Source organism: Balaenoptera ricei, chromosome 9 (genome assembly GCF_028023285.1).
Source record: "Balaenoptera ricei isolate mBalRic1 chromosome 9, mBalRic1.hap2, whole genome shotgun sequence".
Lineage (NCBI taxonomy): Eukaryota > Metazoa > Chordata > Mammalia > Artiodactyla > Balaenopteridae > Balaenoptera > Balaenoptera ricei.
Genome location: NC_082647.1, coordinates 39,004,367 through 39,022,913, shown reverse-complemented (window position 1 = coordinate 39,022,913; position 18,547 = coordinate 39,004,367). Strand labels below are relative to the sequence as shown.

Genomic DNA, 18,547 nt, shown 5'->3' with positions numbered 1-18,547 from the left:
GTTCACTAGTAATGCTCAAACGCCTTAGGACTCTTTTGTGGTGAATCTAAAAACATATATAAATTTAAGCCTACCAGGTTAGAAAAATAAATTAAAATGACTCTTATACTTGGAAAATAAGGTATTTGGGCATTTCAATTTACTGCTCACCACTTTCCACAGCAGCTATAACTTGAGCCACTTCAATACAACAATATATTTCTGACACAGCTGAAAGAAAGAGTGAAACTGATAGTCCTCATTTTTAAGAAAACCCTTGTTAGTCAAAAAGAAAAACAGCTTTAAAAAAATACTGACAGCCTGAGAGTGGTTTCTGGCAAGATTCCAGATCATGTTTCACAGGAAATGTAAAAAGAGAACAAAATGGCAGTCACTCCAATGGGACAGTGACAGAATCACAGTCACAGAATTTTAAAAACTAATCTGCCAGAATCGATTCTTCTCCCAAATTCCCGATTCCTTCAAGGAGGCCAGAATCTAGCTAATTTCAGCTCATTACTAAGTTTAGATCCTGCCAGGTGAGATTCTACCTCAAGAGCCATATGGCAGTGAAAAAGAGGTTCAGAGTTTTGGATTGAGACTATTGCATCTAATCACTGTAAAGAAATTAGGGTTCAGGCAATTACTTAAAAAAAAAAAAAAAATCAGCCACATTCCACAATTTCATCACCTAAAATGAAGAAATATGTGAAAAAAACCCATAAGTGTGCTGAAAATTTGCCACTTAATTTAAGAAGATTTTTTGTTCCTTTCACTAGACAAACTCTTATTTCCCAATTTTCCCATTTACATGTGAAAACATACAATCATATAATGAATGTCAATAGATTATGAAATTCATTTTGTTATAAGGAAATATCTTTGCTTCTTTTCCTTTTCTTCACATGGGCTTTGTACAGTTGGAATGATCTACAGAACAAACATGGGGAAGTCAAAGATGATGCCAATTTTGACTTGGATTAAAGATTTAGTTTTGCAGCTCCTAAAGAAATCACATTGAGTTGCTCTCATTAAGACTGAAGCCCAGAAACTCCCTGGAAGTGGGGATGGGCTACTGAAGTTCTCACTATGAGTAGCTGTTAAGAATAATATTAACATTATCTACATTAGTAAAAAATTATTAATTACATAGTTACCCATTGTATTTACTATATTATTAAGCAAAAATATATGGTGAGAACAAAAGATGAAAGCTAAAGAAAGTCATCAGTGATACTATTCTGTATAAAATGAACTTCATGCTGAATTACTGACTTGATAAAATAACAACATAGAAATATTGATAGTATTAGTGACAACTGGATAACTACCTCATATTATCATAGTACTTCCCAACTGAAAATCCATTTTTCTGTACGTTTTCTCATTTGCCCAAATAAATTTCTATTTCTCATTTGTATATTTTGTATGGCTGACCCTCGAGTAAGCTGATAAATGAAGTGCATCAACTTACAAAATGTCCAAGAACGTTGGAGACAAACTGCTTCAAAATGAAGATAACAACAAAACTGAACATATACACACACACAGATACACACAAACTGAACAATTAATAAATGACAGATGGTGGGAGCCAGATCTTTTTACTGTTGGAGTGCAAGGTCAGAGAAAAACAAGGGGGTAGTGGTGATTAGAATGATCCACATGGGAGAAGCAAGAAGAACTACAATCCTGCAGCCTGTGGAACAAAAACCACATTCACAGAAAGACAGACAAGATGAAAAGGCATAGGGCTATATACCAGATGAAGGAACAAGATAAAACCCCAGAAAAACAACTAAATGAAATGGAGATAGGCAATCTTCCAGAAAAAGAATTCAGAATAATGATAGTGAAGATGATACAGGACCTCGGAAAAAGAATGGAGATAACGATTGAGAAGATGCAAGAAATGTTTAACAAAGATCTAGAAGAATTAAAGAACAAACAAACAGAGATGAACAATACAATAACTGAAATGAAAACTACACTAGAAGGAATCAATAGCAGAATAACTGAGGCAGAAGAACGGATAAGTGACCAGGAAGACAGAATGGTGAAATTCGCTGCTGTGGAACAGGATAAAGGAAAAATAATGAAAAGAAATGAGGACAGCCTAAGAGACCTCGGGACAACATTGAACGCAACAACATTCGCATTACAGGGGTCCCAGAAGGAGAAGAGAGAAAGGACCCGAGAAAATATTTGAAGAGATTATAGTCGAAAACTTCCCCAACACGGGAAAGGAAATAGCCACTGAAGTCAAGGAAGCGCAGAGTCCCATATAGGATAAACCCAAGGAGAAACACACCGAGACACATAGTAATCAAATTGACAAAAATTAAAGACAAATAAAAATTACTGAAAGCAGCAAGGGAAAAAGGACAAATAACATACAAAGGAACTCCCATAAGGTTAACAGCTGATTTCTCAGCAGAAACTCTACAAGCCAGAGGGAGTAGTATGATATACTTAAAGTGATGAAAGGGAAGAACCTACAACCAAGATTACTCTACCCAGCAAGGATCTCATTCACATTTGATGGAGAAATCAAAAGCTTTATAGACAAGCAAAAGCTAAGAGAATTCAGCACCACCAAACCAGCTCTACAACAAATGCTAAAGGAACTTCTCTAAGTGGGAAACACAAGAGAAGAAAAGGACCTACAAAAACAAACACAAAACAATTAAGAAAATGGTAATAGGAACATACATATCGATAATTACCCTAAACGTGGATGGATTAAATGCTCCAACCAAAAGACACAGGCTTGCTGAATGGATACAAAAATAAGACGCATATATATGCTGTCTACAAGAGACCCATTTCAGACCTAGGGACACATTCAGACTGAAAGTGAGGAGATGGAAAAAGATATTCTAAGCAAATGGAAATCAAAAGAAAGCTGGAGTAGCAATACTCATATCAGATAAAATAGACTTTAAAATAAAGAATGTTACAAGAGACAAGAAGGACACTACATAATAATCAAGGGATCAATACAAGACGAAGATATAATAATTGTAACTATATATGCACCCAACATAGGAGCAGCTCAATACATACGGCAACTGCTAACAGCTATAAAAGACGAAATCGACAGTAACACAATGATAGTGGGGGACTTTAACACCTCACTTATACCAATGGACAGATCATCCAAACAGAAAATCAATAAGGAAACAGAAGCTTTAAATGACACAATAGACCAGATAGATTTAATTGATATTTATAGGACATTCCATCCAAAAACAGCGGATTACACCTTCTTCTAAAGTGCACATAGAACATTCTCCAGGATAGATCACATCTTGGGTCACAAATCAAGCCCCAGTAAATTTAAGAAAATTGAAATCATATCAAGCATGTTTTCTGACCACAATGCTATGAGATTAGAAGTCAATTACAGGGAAAAAAACATAAAAAACACAAACACATGGAGGCTAAACAATACATTACTAACTGACCAAGAGATCGCTGAAGAAATCAAAGAGGAAATCAAAAAATACCTAGAGACTAATGACAATGAAAACACGACAATCCAAAACCTATGGGATGCAACAAAAGCAGTACTAAGAGGGAAATTTATAGCTGTACAAGCCTACCTCAAGAAGCAAGAAAAATCTCAAATAAACAATCTAACATTACACCTAAAGGAACTAGACAAAGAATAACAAACAAAACCCAAAGTTAGGAGGAGCTTCAAGATGGGGGAAGAGTAAGACACGGAGATCATCTTCCTCCCCACAAATACATCAGAAATACATCTAAATGTGGAACAACTCCTACAGAACACCTACTGAACGCTGGCAGAAGACCTCAGACTTCCCACAAGGCAAGAAACTTCCCACGTACCTGGGTAGGGGAAAAGAAAAAAGAAAAAACAGAGACAAAAGAATAGGGACGGGGGGCTTCCCTGGTGGCGCAGAGGTTGAGAATCTGCCTGCTAATGCAGGGGACATGGGTTCGAGCCCTAGTCTGGGAGGATCCCACATGCCACAGAGCGACTGGGCCCATGAGCCACAGCTACTGAGCCTGCGCATCTGAGCCTGTGCTCTGCAACAAGAGAGGCCACGATAGTGAGAGGCCCACGCACTGCGATGAAGAGTGGCCCCCACTTGCCACAACTAGAGAAAGCCCTCGCACAGAAATGAAGACCCAACACAGCCAAAAATAAATATAAATTAATTAATTAATTAAAGGAAATTGTAGCACAGCCTTTAAAGAAAAAAAAAAAAAAAAGAATAGGGACGGGACTTGCCCCAGTGGGAGGGAGCTGTGAAGGAGGAAATGTTTCCACACACTAGGAAGCCCCTTCGTGGGCGGAGACTGCGGGTGGTGGAAGGGGGAAGATTTGGAGCCATGGAGGAGAGCGCAGCAACAGGGGTGCAGAGGGCAAAGCGGAGAGACTCCCGAACAGAGGATCAGTGCTGACCAGCACTCACCAGCCGGAGAGGCTTGTCTGCTCACCTGCCGGGATGGGTGGGGGCTGGGAGCTGAGGCTCGGGCTTCGGACGTTGGATCCCATGGAGAGGACTGGGGTTGGCTGCGTGAACACAGCATGAAGGGGGTTAGTGCGCCACAGCTAGGTGGGAGGGAGTCCGGGAAAAAGTCTGGAGCTGCCAAAGAGACAAAAGACGTTTTCTTGCCTCTTTGTTTCCTGGTGCACCAAGAGAGGGGATTAATAGCACCACCTAAAGGAGCTCCAGAGACTGGCACGATCTGCAGCTATCATTGCGGACCCCAGAGACGGGCATGAGATGCTAAGGCTGCTGCTGCAGCCACCATGAAACCTGTGTGCAAGCACAGGTCAATATCCACACCTCCGCTCCTGGGAGCCTGTGCAGCCTGACACTGCCAGGGTCCCGTGATCCAGGGACAACATCCGCCAGAGAATGCACGGCGCACCTCATGCTGTCCTCTGCCTCCACAGGCTCGCCCTGCATCCGTTCCCCTCCCTCCTCCCTGCCTGAGTGAGCCAGAGGCCCCAAATCAGCTGCTCCTTTAACCAGGTCCTGTCTGAGCAAAGAACAGACACCCTCAGTTGACATACATGCAGAGGTGGGTCCAAATCCAAAGCTGAACCCTGGGAGCTGTGTGAACAAAGAAGAGAAAGGGAAATGTCTCCCAGCAGCCTCAGGAGCAGCGGATTAAATCTCCACAAACAACTTGATGTACCTGCATCTGTGGAATACCTGAATAGACAACGAATCACCCCAAATTGAGGAGGTGGACTTTGGGAGCAATGATATATATATTTTTTTCCCTTTTTCTCTTTTTGTAAGTGTGTATGTGTATGCTTCTGTGTGTGATTTTGTCTGTATAGCTTTGCTTTTACCATTTGTCCTAGGGTTCTGTCTGTTCTTTTTATGTTTTTTGTTTTTTTACTGAAAATATTTTTTTTCTTAATAATTATTTTTTATTTTAATAAATTTATTTTATTTTATTTTACTTTATTTTATTTTATCTTCTTCTTTCTTTTTTTTCTCCCTTTTATTCTGAGCCGTATGGAGGGCAGGCTCTTGGTGCTCCAGCCAGGCATCAGGGCTGTGTCACTGAGGTGGGAGAGCCAAGTTCAGGACACTGGTCCACAAGAGACCTCCCAGCTCCATGTAATATCAAACGGCAACAATCTCCCAGAGATCTCCATCTCAACGCCAAGACCCAGCTCCACTCAAGGACCAGCAAGCTACAATGCTGGACACCCTACGCCAAACAACTAGCAAGACAGGAACACAACCTCATGCATTAGCAGAGATGCTGCCTAAAATCTTAAGGCCACAGGCACCCCAAAACACACCACCAGACGTGGACCTGCTCACCAGAAAGACAGGATCCAGCCTCATCCACCAGAACACAGGCACTACTCCCCTCCAACAGGAAGCCTACACAACCCACTGAACCAACCTTGGCCACTGGGGACAGACAGCAAAAAAAAAACGGGAACTACAAACTTGCAGCCTACGAAAAGGAGACCCCAAACACAGTAAGTTAAGCAAAATGAGAAGACAGAAAAACACACAGCAGATGAAGGGGTAAGGCAAAAACCCACCAGACATAACAAATGAAGAGGAAATAGGCAGTCTACCTGAAAAAGAATTCAGAATAATGAGAGTAAAGATGATCCAAAATCTTGGAAACAGAATGGAGAAAATACAAGAAACATTTAACAAGGACATAGAGGAACTAAAGAGCAAACAAACAGTGATGAACAACACAATAAATGAAATTAAAAATTCTCTAGAAGGGATTAATAGCAGATAACTGAGGCAGAAGAATGTATAAGTGACCTGGAAGATAAAATAGTGGAAATAACTACCACAGAGCAGAATAAAGAAAAAAGAATGAAAAAAGAATTGAGGCACAGTCTCAGAGACCCCTGGAACAACATTAAATGCACCAACATTCGAATTATAGGGGTCCCAGAAGAATAAGAGAAAAAGAAAGGGACTGAGAAAATATGTGAAGAGATTATATTTGAAAAGTTCCCCAATATGGGAAAGGAAAGAGTTAATCAAGTCCAGGAAGCACAGAGAGTCCCATACAGGATAAATCCAAGGAGAAACACTCCAAGACACATAATAACCAAACTATCAAAAATTAAGTACAAAGAAGTAATATTAAAAGCAGCAAGGGAAAAATAACAAATAACACACAAAAGAATCCCCATAAGGTTAACAGCTGATCTTTCAGCAGAAACTCTGCAAGCCAGAAGGGAGTGGTAGGATATACTTAAAGTGATGAAGGAGAAAAACCTACAACCAAGATTACTCTACCCAGCAAGGATATCATTCAGATTTGACAGAGAAATTAAAACCTTTACAGACAAGCAAATGCTAAGAGAATTCAGCACCACCAAACAAAGGATAAAGGGACTTCTCTAGGCAGGAAACACAAGAGAAGGAAAAGACCTACAATAATAAACCCAAAACAATTAAGAAAATGGTAATAGGAACATACATTTCGATAATTACCTTAAATGTAAATGGATTAAATGCTCCAACCAAAAGACAGAGATCGGCTGAATGGATACAAAAACAATACCCGTATATATGCTGTCTACCGGAGACCCAGTTCAGACCTAGGGACACATACAGACTGAAAGGGAGAGGATGGAAAAAGATATTCCATGCAAATGGAAATCAAAAGAAAGCTGGAGTAGCAATTCTCATATCAGATAAAATAGACTTTAAAACAAAGACTATTACAAGAGACAAAGAAGGACACTACATAATGATCAAGGGATCAATCCAAGAAGAAGATATAACAATTGTAAATATTTATGTACCTAACATAGGAGCACCTCTATACATAAGGCAAATACTAACAGCCATATAAGGGGAAATCGACAGTAACACAATCAGAGTAGGGGACTTGAACACAGCACTTTCACCAATGGACAGATCATGCAAAATGAAAATAAATAAGGAAACACAAGCTTTAAATGATACATTAAACAAGATGGACTTAATTGATATTTATAGGACATTGCATCCTAAAACAACGGAAGACACATTCTTCTCAAGTGCTCATGGAACATTCTCCAGGATAGATCATACCTTGGGTCACAAATCAAGCCTTGGTAAATTTAATAAAATTGAAATCCTATCAAGTATCTTTTCCGACCACAATGCTATGAGACTAGATATCAATTACAGGAAAACATCTGTAAGAAATACAAACACATGGAGGCTAAACAACACACTACTTAATAACCAAGAGATCACTGAAGAAATCAAAGAGGAAATAAAAAAATACCTAGAATGAAATGACAATGAAAACACGATGACCCAAAAACCTATGGGATGCAGCAAATGCAGTTCTAAGAGGGAAGTTTAGAGCAATACAATCCTACCTTAAGAAACAACAAACATCTCAAATAAACAACCTAACGTTACACCTAAAGCAATTAGAGAAAGAAGAGCAAAAGTACCCCAAAGTTAGCATAAAGAAAGTAATCATAAAGATCAGATCATAAATAAATGAAAAAGAAAGGAAGGAAATGATAGCAAAGATCAATTAAACTAAAAGCTGGTTCTTTGAGAAGATAAACAAAATTGATAAATCATTAGCCAGACTCATCAAGAAAAAAAGGGAGAAGACTCAAATCAATAGCATTAGAAATGAAAAAGGAGAAGTTACAACTGACACTGCAGAAATACAAAGGATCATGAGAGATTAGTATAAGCAACTCTATGCCAATAAAATGGACAACCTGGAAGAAATGGACAAATTCTTAGAAATGCACAACCTTCTGAGACTGAACCAGGAAGAAATAGAAAATATGAACAGATCAATCACAAGCACTGAAATTGAAACTGTGATTAAAAATCTTCCAACCAACAAAAGCCCAGGACCAGATGGCTTCACAGGCGAATTCTATCAAATATTTAGAGACGAGCTAACACCTATCCTTCTCAAACTCTTCCAAAATATAGTAGAGTGAGGAACCCTCTGAAAGTCATTCTACGAGGCCACCATCACTCTGATACCAAAACCAGACAAAGATGTCACGAAGAAAGAAAACTACAGGCAAATATGACTGATGAACATAGATGCAAAACTCCTCAACAAAATACTATGAAACAGAATCCAACAGCACATTAAAAGGACCATACACTATGATTAAGTGGGGTGTATCTCAGGAATACAAGGATTCTTCAATATACGCAAATCAAACAACATGATACACCATATTCACAAATTGAAGGAGAAAAACCATATGATCATCTCAATAGATGCAGAAAAAGCTGTTGACAAAATTCAACACCCATTTATGATAAAAATTCGCCAGAAAGTGGGCATAGAGGGAACCTACTTCAACATAATAAAGGCCATGTACGACAAACCCACAGCAAATATCATTCTCAATGGTGAAAAACGGAAAGCATTTCCTTTAAGATCAGGAACAAGACAAGGATGTCCACTCTCACCACTATTATTCAACATAATTTTGGAAGTCCTAGCCAAGGCACTCAGAGAAGAAAAAAATTAAAAGAATACAAATTGGAAAAGAAGAAGTAAAACTGTCACTGTTTGCAGATGACATGATACTATACATAGAGAATCCTAAAGAAGCCACCAGAAAACTACTAGAGCTAATCAATGAATTTGGTAAAGTTGCAGTATACAAAATTAATGCACAGAAATCTCTTGCATTCCTATATAATAATGATGAAAAAATCTGAAAGAGAAATTAAAGAAACACTCCCATTTACCATTGCAACAAAAAGAATAAAATACCTAGGAATAAACCTACCTAGGGAGACAAAAGACCTGTATGCAGAAAACAATAAGACACTGATGAAAGACGTTAAAGATGATACCAACAGATGGAGAGATATACCATGTTCTTGGATTGGAAGAATCAATATTGTGAAAATGACTATACTACCCAAAGCAATCTACAGATTCAATGCAATCCCTATCAAATTACCAATGGCATTTTTTATGTAACTAGGACAAAAAAAATCTTAAAATTTGTATGGAGACACAAAAGACCCCGAATAGCCAAAGCGGTCTTGAGGGAAAAAAACGGAGCAGAAGGAATGAGATTCCCTGACTTCAGACTATACTACAAAGCTACACTAATCAAGACAATATGGTACTGGCACAAAAACAGAAAGATAGATCAATGGAACAGGATAGAAAGCCCAGAGATAAACCCATGCACCTATGGTCAACTAATCTATGACAGTGGAGGCAAAGATACACAATGGAGAAAAGACAGTTTCTTCAGTAAGTGGTGTTGGGAAAACTGCATAGCTACATGTAAAAGAATGCAATTAGAACACTGCCTAACACCATACACAAAAGTAAACTCAAAATGCATTAAAGACCTAAATGTAAGGGCAGACACTATAAAACTCTCAGAGGAAAACACAAGAAGAACACTCTTTGACATAAATCACAGCAAGATCTTTTTTGATCCACCTCCTAGATTAATGGAAATAAAAACACAAATAAACAAATGGGACCTAATGAAACTTCAAAGCTTTTGCACAGCAAAGGAAAACCATAAACAAGATGAAAAGACAACCCTCAAAATGGTAGAAAATATTTGCAAATGAATCATAGGACAAAGGATTAATCTCCAAAATATATATACAGCTCATGCAGCTCAATATTATAAAAACAAACAACCCAATCCAAAAATGGGCAGAAGACCTAAATAGACATTTCTCCAAAGAGGACAGGCAGATGGCCAAGAAGCACATGAAAAGCTGCTCAACATCACTAATTATTAGAGAAATGCAAATCAAAACTACAATGAGGCATCACCTCACACCAGTTAGAATGGGCATCATCAGAAAATCTACAAACAGCAAATGCTGGAGAGGGTGTGGAGAAAAGGGAACCCTATGGCACTGTTGGTGGGAATGTAAATTGATACAGCCACTATGGAGAACAGTATGGAGGTTCCTTAAAGAACTAAAAATAGAATTACCATATGACCCAGCAATAGCACTATACCCAGAGAAAACCATAATTCAAAAAGACACATGCACCCCAATGTTCATTGCAGCACTATTTACAATAGCCAGGTCATAGAAGCAACCTAAATGCCCATCGACAGACAAATGGATAAAGAACATGTGGTACATATATACAATGGAATATTACTCAGCCATAAAAAGGAACGAAATTGGGTCATTTGTAGAGACGTGGATGCATCTAGAGACTGTCATACAGAGTGAAGTAAGTCAGAAAGAGAAAAACAAATATCATATATTAACGCATATATGTGAAACCTAGAAAATGGTACAGGTGAACCAGTTTGCAGGGCAGAAGTTGAGACACAGATATAGCGAAAAAACATATGGACACCAAGGGGGGAAAGCGGCGGGGGATGAGGGAAAAAAAAAAAAAAAGAATGATCCACATGGTAATGTATTAGAGTAAGAGATGTAAGTAGGAACTTGTGTTTAGCTTAAAGTAGATCCAGATAGTTACATATACAAATGTCTATAGTTGTGTGTACATACACAGGTAAGTAATATATAGATATATTTCTTTGCTCTTTAAGGTGACAGGTCCTATAAGCAACCATCCCTGAATAGTAATGAACTTTGTGCACAGATCTTGTTTCTATTTCTCAGGAGAACCTTGACTAATATAAGCACCACTAGGCACCCCCACCCCCTGCCAAAAAAAAAAGCAAAGGAAGAAATACTGAGGTATAAATCTAACAAAATATATATAAGATCCTATATGAGGAAAACTGTAAAACCTAGACGTAAGAAATCAAAGAAGATATAAATGATCTAAATGACAGTTATTCCATGTATGTAGATTGGAAGACTCAATATTGTCAAGGTGCCCCCAATGTGATATATAGATTGAGCACAGTTCCAATCAAAATCACAGCAAGTTATTTTGAGGGTATCCACAAACCTACTCTAAAGGTTATACGAAAAGACAAAAGACCCAGAGTAGCCAACACAATATTGAAGAAGAACAAAGTCAGAGGATTGACATTATCAGACTTCAAAACTTAGTATAAAGCTATGATAATCAAGACTATGTGGTAAAGGCAAAAGAACAGACAAACAGACCAATGAAACGGAAAAAAGAACCCAGAAATAGACCAACACATATAGAGTCAACTGATCTTTGACAAAGGCAATTCCATGGAGAAAGGGTGGCCTTTTCAACAAATGGTATTAGAATAACTGGACATCCATGTGCAAAGAAATGAATCTAGACACAGACCTTACACCCTTTACAAAAATTAACTCAAAATAGGTCATAGACCTAAATGTAAAACACAAAAATATAAAACTCCTAGGAGATAACATGAGAAAAAAAGCTAGGTGACCTTGGGTTTGATGATGGCTTTTTAGATCTAATACCAAAAGTATAGTCCATGAAAAGAGCTGGTAACTTGGATTTCATTACAATTACAAACTTCTGCTGTATGAAAAACACTGTTACAAAAATGAAAATGTAACTCATAAACTGGGATAAAAATTTACAAAACACATATCTGATAAATGACATAGCCAAAATATACCAAGAATTCTTAAAATTCAACAATAATAAAACAATTCGATTAAAAAATGGGCAAAAAATCTGAACAGATACCTCACCAAAGAAAATATAAAGATGGCCAATAAGTACATGAAGAGCTACTCAATATGATATGTCATTAAGGAACTGCAAGTTAACACAATCAGATACACATCTAACGGAATAGCTAAAATCCAAAACACTGACAACACCTAACACTAGCAAGGATGTAGATCAATAGGAACTCTCATTATTGTTGGTGGGAATGAAAAATGATACAGTCACTTTGGAAGATAACCTGGCAGTTCCTCACTAAACTCAGCATACTCTTACAGTACAATCCAGCAATCGCTCTATTTGGTATTTATCCCCAAAAGTTGAAAAGTTACACCTACGCAAAAACTGTACAGGGATGTTTATAGCAGCTTTGTTCATAATTGCCAAAGCTTGGAAGCAACCAAAATGTCCTTCAATAGACAAATGGATAAATAAACTGTGGTACACCCAGAAAATGGAATATTGGCGCTAAAAAGAACTGAGCTATTGTGACCACCTAGAGGGGTGGGATAAGAAGGGTGGGAAATGCAAGAGGGGGTATATATGGGGATATATGTATATGTATAGCTGATTCACTTTGTTATAAAGCAGAAACTAACACACCATTGTAAAGCAATTATGCTCCAATAAAGATGTAAAAAAAAAAAAACTGTGCTATCATCTTATGAAAATACATGGCAGAATCTTAAATACATATTACTAAATGAAAGAAGGCAATGTGAGAAGGCTACCTACTGTATGATTCCAACTATACAACATCCTGAAAAAAAGCAAAACAATGGAGACAGTAAAAATATCAGTGGTCCCAGGGACTGGGAGCAAGGGGGAAGAAGGGAGGGATAATCAGGTGGAGCATAGAGCATTTTTAGGGCAGTGAAACTCTTTTGTATGATACTGTCATGGAAGATATAGGCCATTATATATCTGGCAAAACCCATAGAATGTACAACCCACAGAAAGAAATCTAATGTAAACTATGAACTTTAATTAATAACAATACAACAGTATTGACTCATCAATTTTAACAAATGTACCATGTTAATAAGATGTTAATAATAGGGGAATTTGTGTGTGTGGGTGGAGGGTAATGGATATAAAGGAACTCTGTACTTTCTGTTTCATTTTTATGTCAGTCTAAAACTCCTCTAAAAATTAAGTCTACCAAATTAAAATGATTATATATATGGTAATATAAGTTAAAAGACAATACAATGTAAACTCTAATAAGTTGAGTGGTAAGGATTATAACTCATAAGAAAATTTAGAGGTAGAAATCATTTCCAATAAGGCTGATCAGGAAGAAATTCAAGGAGCAGAAATACGAGCTGTTCTCTGATATATGGGTGGTATTTAGATAAGAAAAGAACTCACTAATAATTAATTATTAACATGCAATCTGCCTGATACAAAATTAAATTACATTTCTCTCAACATGGCTCCAATATGCTTTGAAGTCATTTATAAGATGTTATTTTGATAGATGCGAATTATTTTATGTTGCCACACTACTACTATTTTTCATCAATAGGAAGTTGTTCAATCTTGATATAGCAATTTGTATTACATTAAAAAAGTGATTAAGAGAGTAACATTTTTTCATGAGGTTACACAAAATTATATACATAGTCTTCAGTCTAGTTACATACTTCCTCTCTTGCAAAGAGCAGCCATGTCATCCACATAATCTAACTAGCCTATTATTTTACATATTAATTCCTATTCATTAGATTTACTGTGCATTATCAAGTAAGTATATGTATTAGTAAGAAATGTTGACTGCCAAAGTTGATCTTCCCCAGGAGAAGACAGGGGAAAAGTATGGGTATTTACCAAGAGAGTGCAACCTTCACAAAGCTTAGCAAAATTCTCAGTAAATATGTTTTCTCATGAAATATATTGAATAAAAGAGTGAATTAAATCTTTACCCAGATTTCTAAATTTGGCCTTGACTAGGTGCTCCAGGGCAGTGCTGAACAACAGTTCAAGAGAAGTTGGACAGTACAGTGTCGAACAGAAGAGTGTGAACATACTTTTACTAATCTTAAAAGGGACGTGTTTATTCTTTTGCCACTAAGTATGATGTTACGTGTTGATTTTTTTCATAGACTCTCTTTGAAATCTAGGCCGTAGGATTTCCCTTCTGTTCATAGTTCGATGATAGTTTTCATTATGAATGGGTATTGAATTTTATCAAACACTTTACCTGCATCTATTGAGATGCTTATACATTTCTTCTTTTTTAGTTTATTAACTTGGTAGATTACATTGCGCTGTTTTAATGTTACACCAACTTTGCATTCCTGGAATAAACCCTACTCAGTCATAATATATTAACCTTTTTATATATTATGGATTTAATTCGCTAAAATTTTGTTAAGGATTTTTACACTTGCGTTTATGAAGGATATTGGTCTTATTTTTTTATCTTACAACTTCCTTTTCATCTCCAGATGTGCACTAAAAGAAATGTTTAAAGAAATTCTTCAGGTAGAAGAAAAATAACACTAGATGGAAATGTGGATAAATACAGAAGAATGAAAAGTACCAGAAATAAAAATCCTAGCAGAAATTGGCAAGCTGATTCTAATATTTACACAGATGTGCAAAGGATTTAGAACAGTCAAAACATTTTTTAAAAAGCCTAAGCTGACCAACTTACATTACCTGATATTAAGATTTCTTGCAAAATCATTTTAATAAAGGCAGTGTGCTAGTAGCATAAAGATTAATGGAAAAAATGGTGCAGAAATAGACCATCGTTTATATGATCAATTTTTTTCTTTTTTCAAAGGTGCCAGGGTAATTAAATAGGGAAAAGATAATCTTTTTCAACAAATAGTACTAAAACAATTGGGTATACATATGGAAAAGAAAAAACATGACCTTTATTTTAACTATATGCAAAAATTATCTCAAAATGAATCATAGACTTAAATGAAAAACCTAATACAATAACACTTTTAGTAGAAAACATAAGAGAAAATTTTTGTCACATTATGTTAGGTAAATATTTATTAGATAGAACACCAAATGTATGAACCATAAAAGAAACAACTGGCTAACTGTACTTTGTTAAAATTAAAAATTTCATCCTTTGTCAATAAAAAATTAAATAAAATATTAAAACTGGTAGAAAATAATTGCAAGACATATAGCTGACAAAGACTTGTATCCAGAAAATAAAAAGAGCTCTTACAATTCAGTAGCAAGGAGACAAAAAAAAAAAAAAGAATTTTAAAAATGGTTAAAAGATTTGAATGGATGCTTCAGCAAAGAAGCTATGCAAATGAAAAATATATCAAAAGATGGTTAAAATCTTTAGTCATTAGGGAAATGCAAAATAAAACCACAGTGGGATAATACCAAACACATACTAGAATGACTAAAATTTCAAGTGTTGGCAAGGATAGAGAGCAAGCTGAATTCTCATGCATTGCTGGTGGGAATGCAAAATGGTACAGCCACTTTGCACAACATTTAACAATTTCTTATAAACTTACATGTACACTTATTGTTAGATTCAGCAATTGCAATCCTAGATATTTACCTGTAGGAAATTAAAACAGATGTCAATACAAAATGTGTATGCTAATATTTACAGCAGTGTTATTTATAATAGTCCCAAACTGGAAATAACTAAATGCCCATCAACAGGTTAACGGATAAACAAATTATGGTATATCCATATAATGGAATACTACCCAGCAATAAAATGAAACAAATTCCTGATGGAAGCCACAATAGAGATAATTCTCAAAAAGTATTATGTTAAGTCAAAGAAGTCAAACATATGAAGTTCATATGAAAAGCTAGAAAAGGCAAAACTAGAGTCAGATAAAAGTACATCAGCAGTTGCCCAGGGCCAGGGTGACAGGGAGAGAGTAACTTCAAAGTGGCACAGGGGGATTTTTGGGGTGATTGGAATGTTTTTTATCTTGATTTTGTTACAACTTATTGAACTGTATATTTAAAACTGGTGAATTTTATTGTAGGTAAGTTACATTTCAATAAAGATTATTAAAATTGGAGGGAAAATGAATGCTCAATTCAGCAATACCATATTCAGCTTGTACTCGGCACAAGGCAGTACACAGAAGCTGAAGGACAAAGATGTATTAAGGCACAATTCTTGCTCTGCTAGGAATTCATAGCTCAGTGGCAAATACAGATATGCATACAACCAAATATAATACAACTATGGTAAGTCCAGTAATAAAGGCATAAACAGAATTTTGTAGGCACAGAGTAGAGTGATTAATCCTACAAGATTCAGAGAAATCTTGACAAAAAGATGAGAGCTATGTTGGGCCTTAAGAGATGATTAGGATTTTAACAGATAATGTTTCCTAACCATTCAGAAGGTATTACACGGTCATTTTCCTATATATTTACCTATCTATCCATCCATCCATCCATCCATCCATCCATCCATCCATCCATCCATTCACCTATTCCCTCATCTTTCAATTATCTATCACTGTATTTAGATAAACATTAATATGTTAATATGTGCTCTTTAGCTAAAAAGGTTCACACATGATATTTGTTCACTAACTATTTTATCCCTGAAATGGAGAAAATTAAATCTTCAGATTTAGATAAAATTAGGGTGACCAACTATCCTGGTTCCTCAGGACTGAAGGCATTCCTGGGATTTGGGACTTTGAGTGCTAAAACTGGAAGAGTTCCAGACAAACAGGGAAGACTTGGTCATCCCAGATATATCAACAAGGCAATTAAAGTGACAGATACAAAATTTATGAGTACATCAATCTCTATATGACTGGTTACTGAACTCTCATTTGATATGACCTTATAAAACATTATTCCAAACTTTAAGTATACTTAGATTGTAGGGGATTTTTAGAGTTAACTCAGTATGTTCTCTAGATATTATCAAATGTTCCAAATAATGGTCTGTTTTTCACTAGCTAGAACAGATAGAAAATGTGTTTAATTTATAGATCTCATTTAAAATTTTTTCTAATGATTCTGTAACAAAAAGGAGGAAAAGGAGAAAGGAGGGAGGTAGAAAAAACCCACTTGTAGACAAAATCGTGTATTGCAGAATAGTAATACTCTAGACTTAGTCTGTATCATAAGAATTTATTATCTTGTGCTTTATGTCTAATAATATCCGTGGAACAGCTAGAATAAATGTAGGCTCTATAACACTGTGTATTTGCTTTATCTTGGCTTCAGAATTATCTTTGCTAAATCTGATCCAAAGAGAAACTTATCTACTTCAAAGTGTAACCTTGAGTAATAACAGGTTAATGAACATAGTGGCAGACCCACACTCCAGAACCCACATCAGAACCTAATGCTTAGTGGGAGCTGAGTAAATACTGTTGAATGAAAACAGAGCAGACAGATTGTTAATTAAAGTGTATTGAACGACACACAGGAAAACTCCATGTATAACCAAACTGTACTTCCAGCACAGATCCTCAACAGTTATATGTATTTTTTACCATTTTATTAGTAAAGTCAATAATAAAATGTTAAAGGAAACTAGAGAACATTAAGAAATCCAATATTCCTTTGAGAGGATCAAATAAAGTCCTTCATCAAAAAGGCATCAGCGGAGACCTTCAAGATGGCGGAGGAGTAAGACGTGGTGATCATCTTCCTCCCCACAAATACTTCAGAAATACATCTACATGTGGAACAACTCCTACAGAACAACTACTAAATGCTGGCAGAAGACCTCAGACTTCCCAAAAGGTAAGAAACCCCCCACGTACCTGGCTAGGGAAAAAGAAAAAAGGAAAAACAGAGACAAAAGAATAGGGATAGGACCTGCACCCTGGGGAGGGAGCTGTGAAGGAGGAAAACTTTCCACACATTAGGAAGTCCTAGGGTTCTGTCTGTCCGTTTTTTGGGGGGTTTTTTTAGTATAGTTTTTAGCTCTTGTTATAATTGGTGGCTTTCATTTTTGGTTTGGTTGCTCTCTTCCTTCTTTCTTCCCTTTTTTTTAATTTTTAATAATTAAAAAAAAATTTTTAATCTTTATTTTATTTATTTACTTATTTTTTTCTCCCTTTTCTTCTGAGCCGTGTGGCTGACAGGGTCTTGCTGCTCTGGCCGGGTGTCAGGCCTGTGCCGCTGAGGTGGGAGAGCCGAGTTCAGGACACTGGTCCACCAGAGACCAGCAGAGCGGCTCCAGGTAATATCAAATGGCAAAAGCTCTCCCGGAGATCTCCATCTCAATGCTAAGACCCAGCTCCACTCAACGACCAGCAAGAGACAGTGCTGGACACCCCATGCCAAACAACTAGCAAGACAGGAACACAACCCCACCCATTAGCAGAGAGGCTGCCTAAAATCACAATAAGGTCACAGACACCCCAAAACACACAACCAGGCATGGTCCTGCCCACCAGAAAGACAGGAACCAGCCTCATCCACCAGAACACAGGCAACAGTCCCCTCCGCCAGGAAGCCTAAACAACCCACTGAACCAACATTAGCCACTGCGGGCAGACACCAAAAACAACGG

At 36.8% G+C, this 18,547-nt stretch overlaps 1 protein-coding gene across 3 annotated transcripts in view; it reads right to left on the bottom strand.

Moving 5' to 3' along the window:
- IMMP2L (inner mitochondrial membrane peptidase subunit 2) overlaps nucleotides 1-18,547 on the bottom strand; it is a 904,017-nt gene that overhangs the window by 347,758 nt on the left and 537,712 nt on the right. Inside the window, exon 5 of one of the 3 annotated variants that reach the window (XM_059932693.1) lies at nucleotides 15,574-15,592. The exons of the other annotated variants lie outside the window; for them this stretch is intronic. Coding sequence (XP_059788676.1) covers nucleotides 15,589-15,592 — 4 coding nt within the window. The 3' untranslated portion in view covers nucleotides 15,574-15,588. Of the gene's footprint in view, nucleotides 1-15,573; nucleotides 15,593-18,547 lie in introns of those variants that run through there. 3 annotated transcript variants of the gene reach the window in all.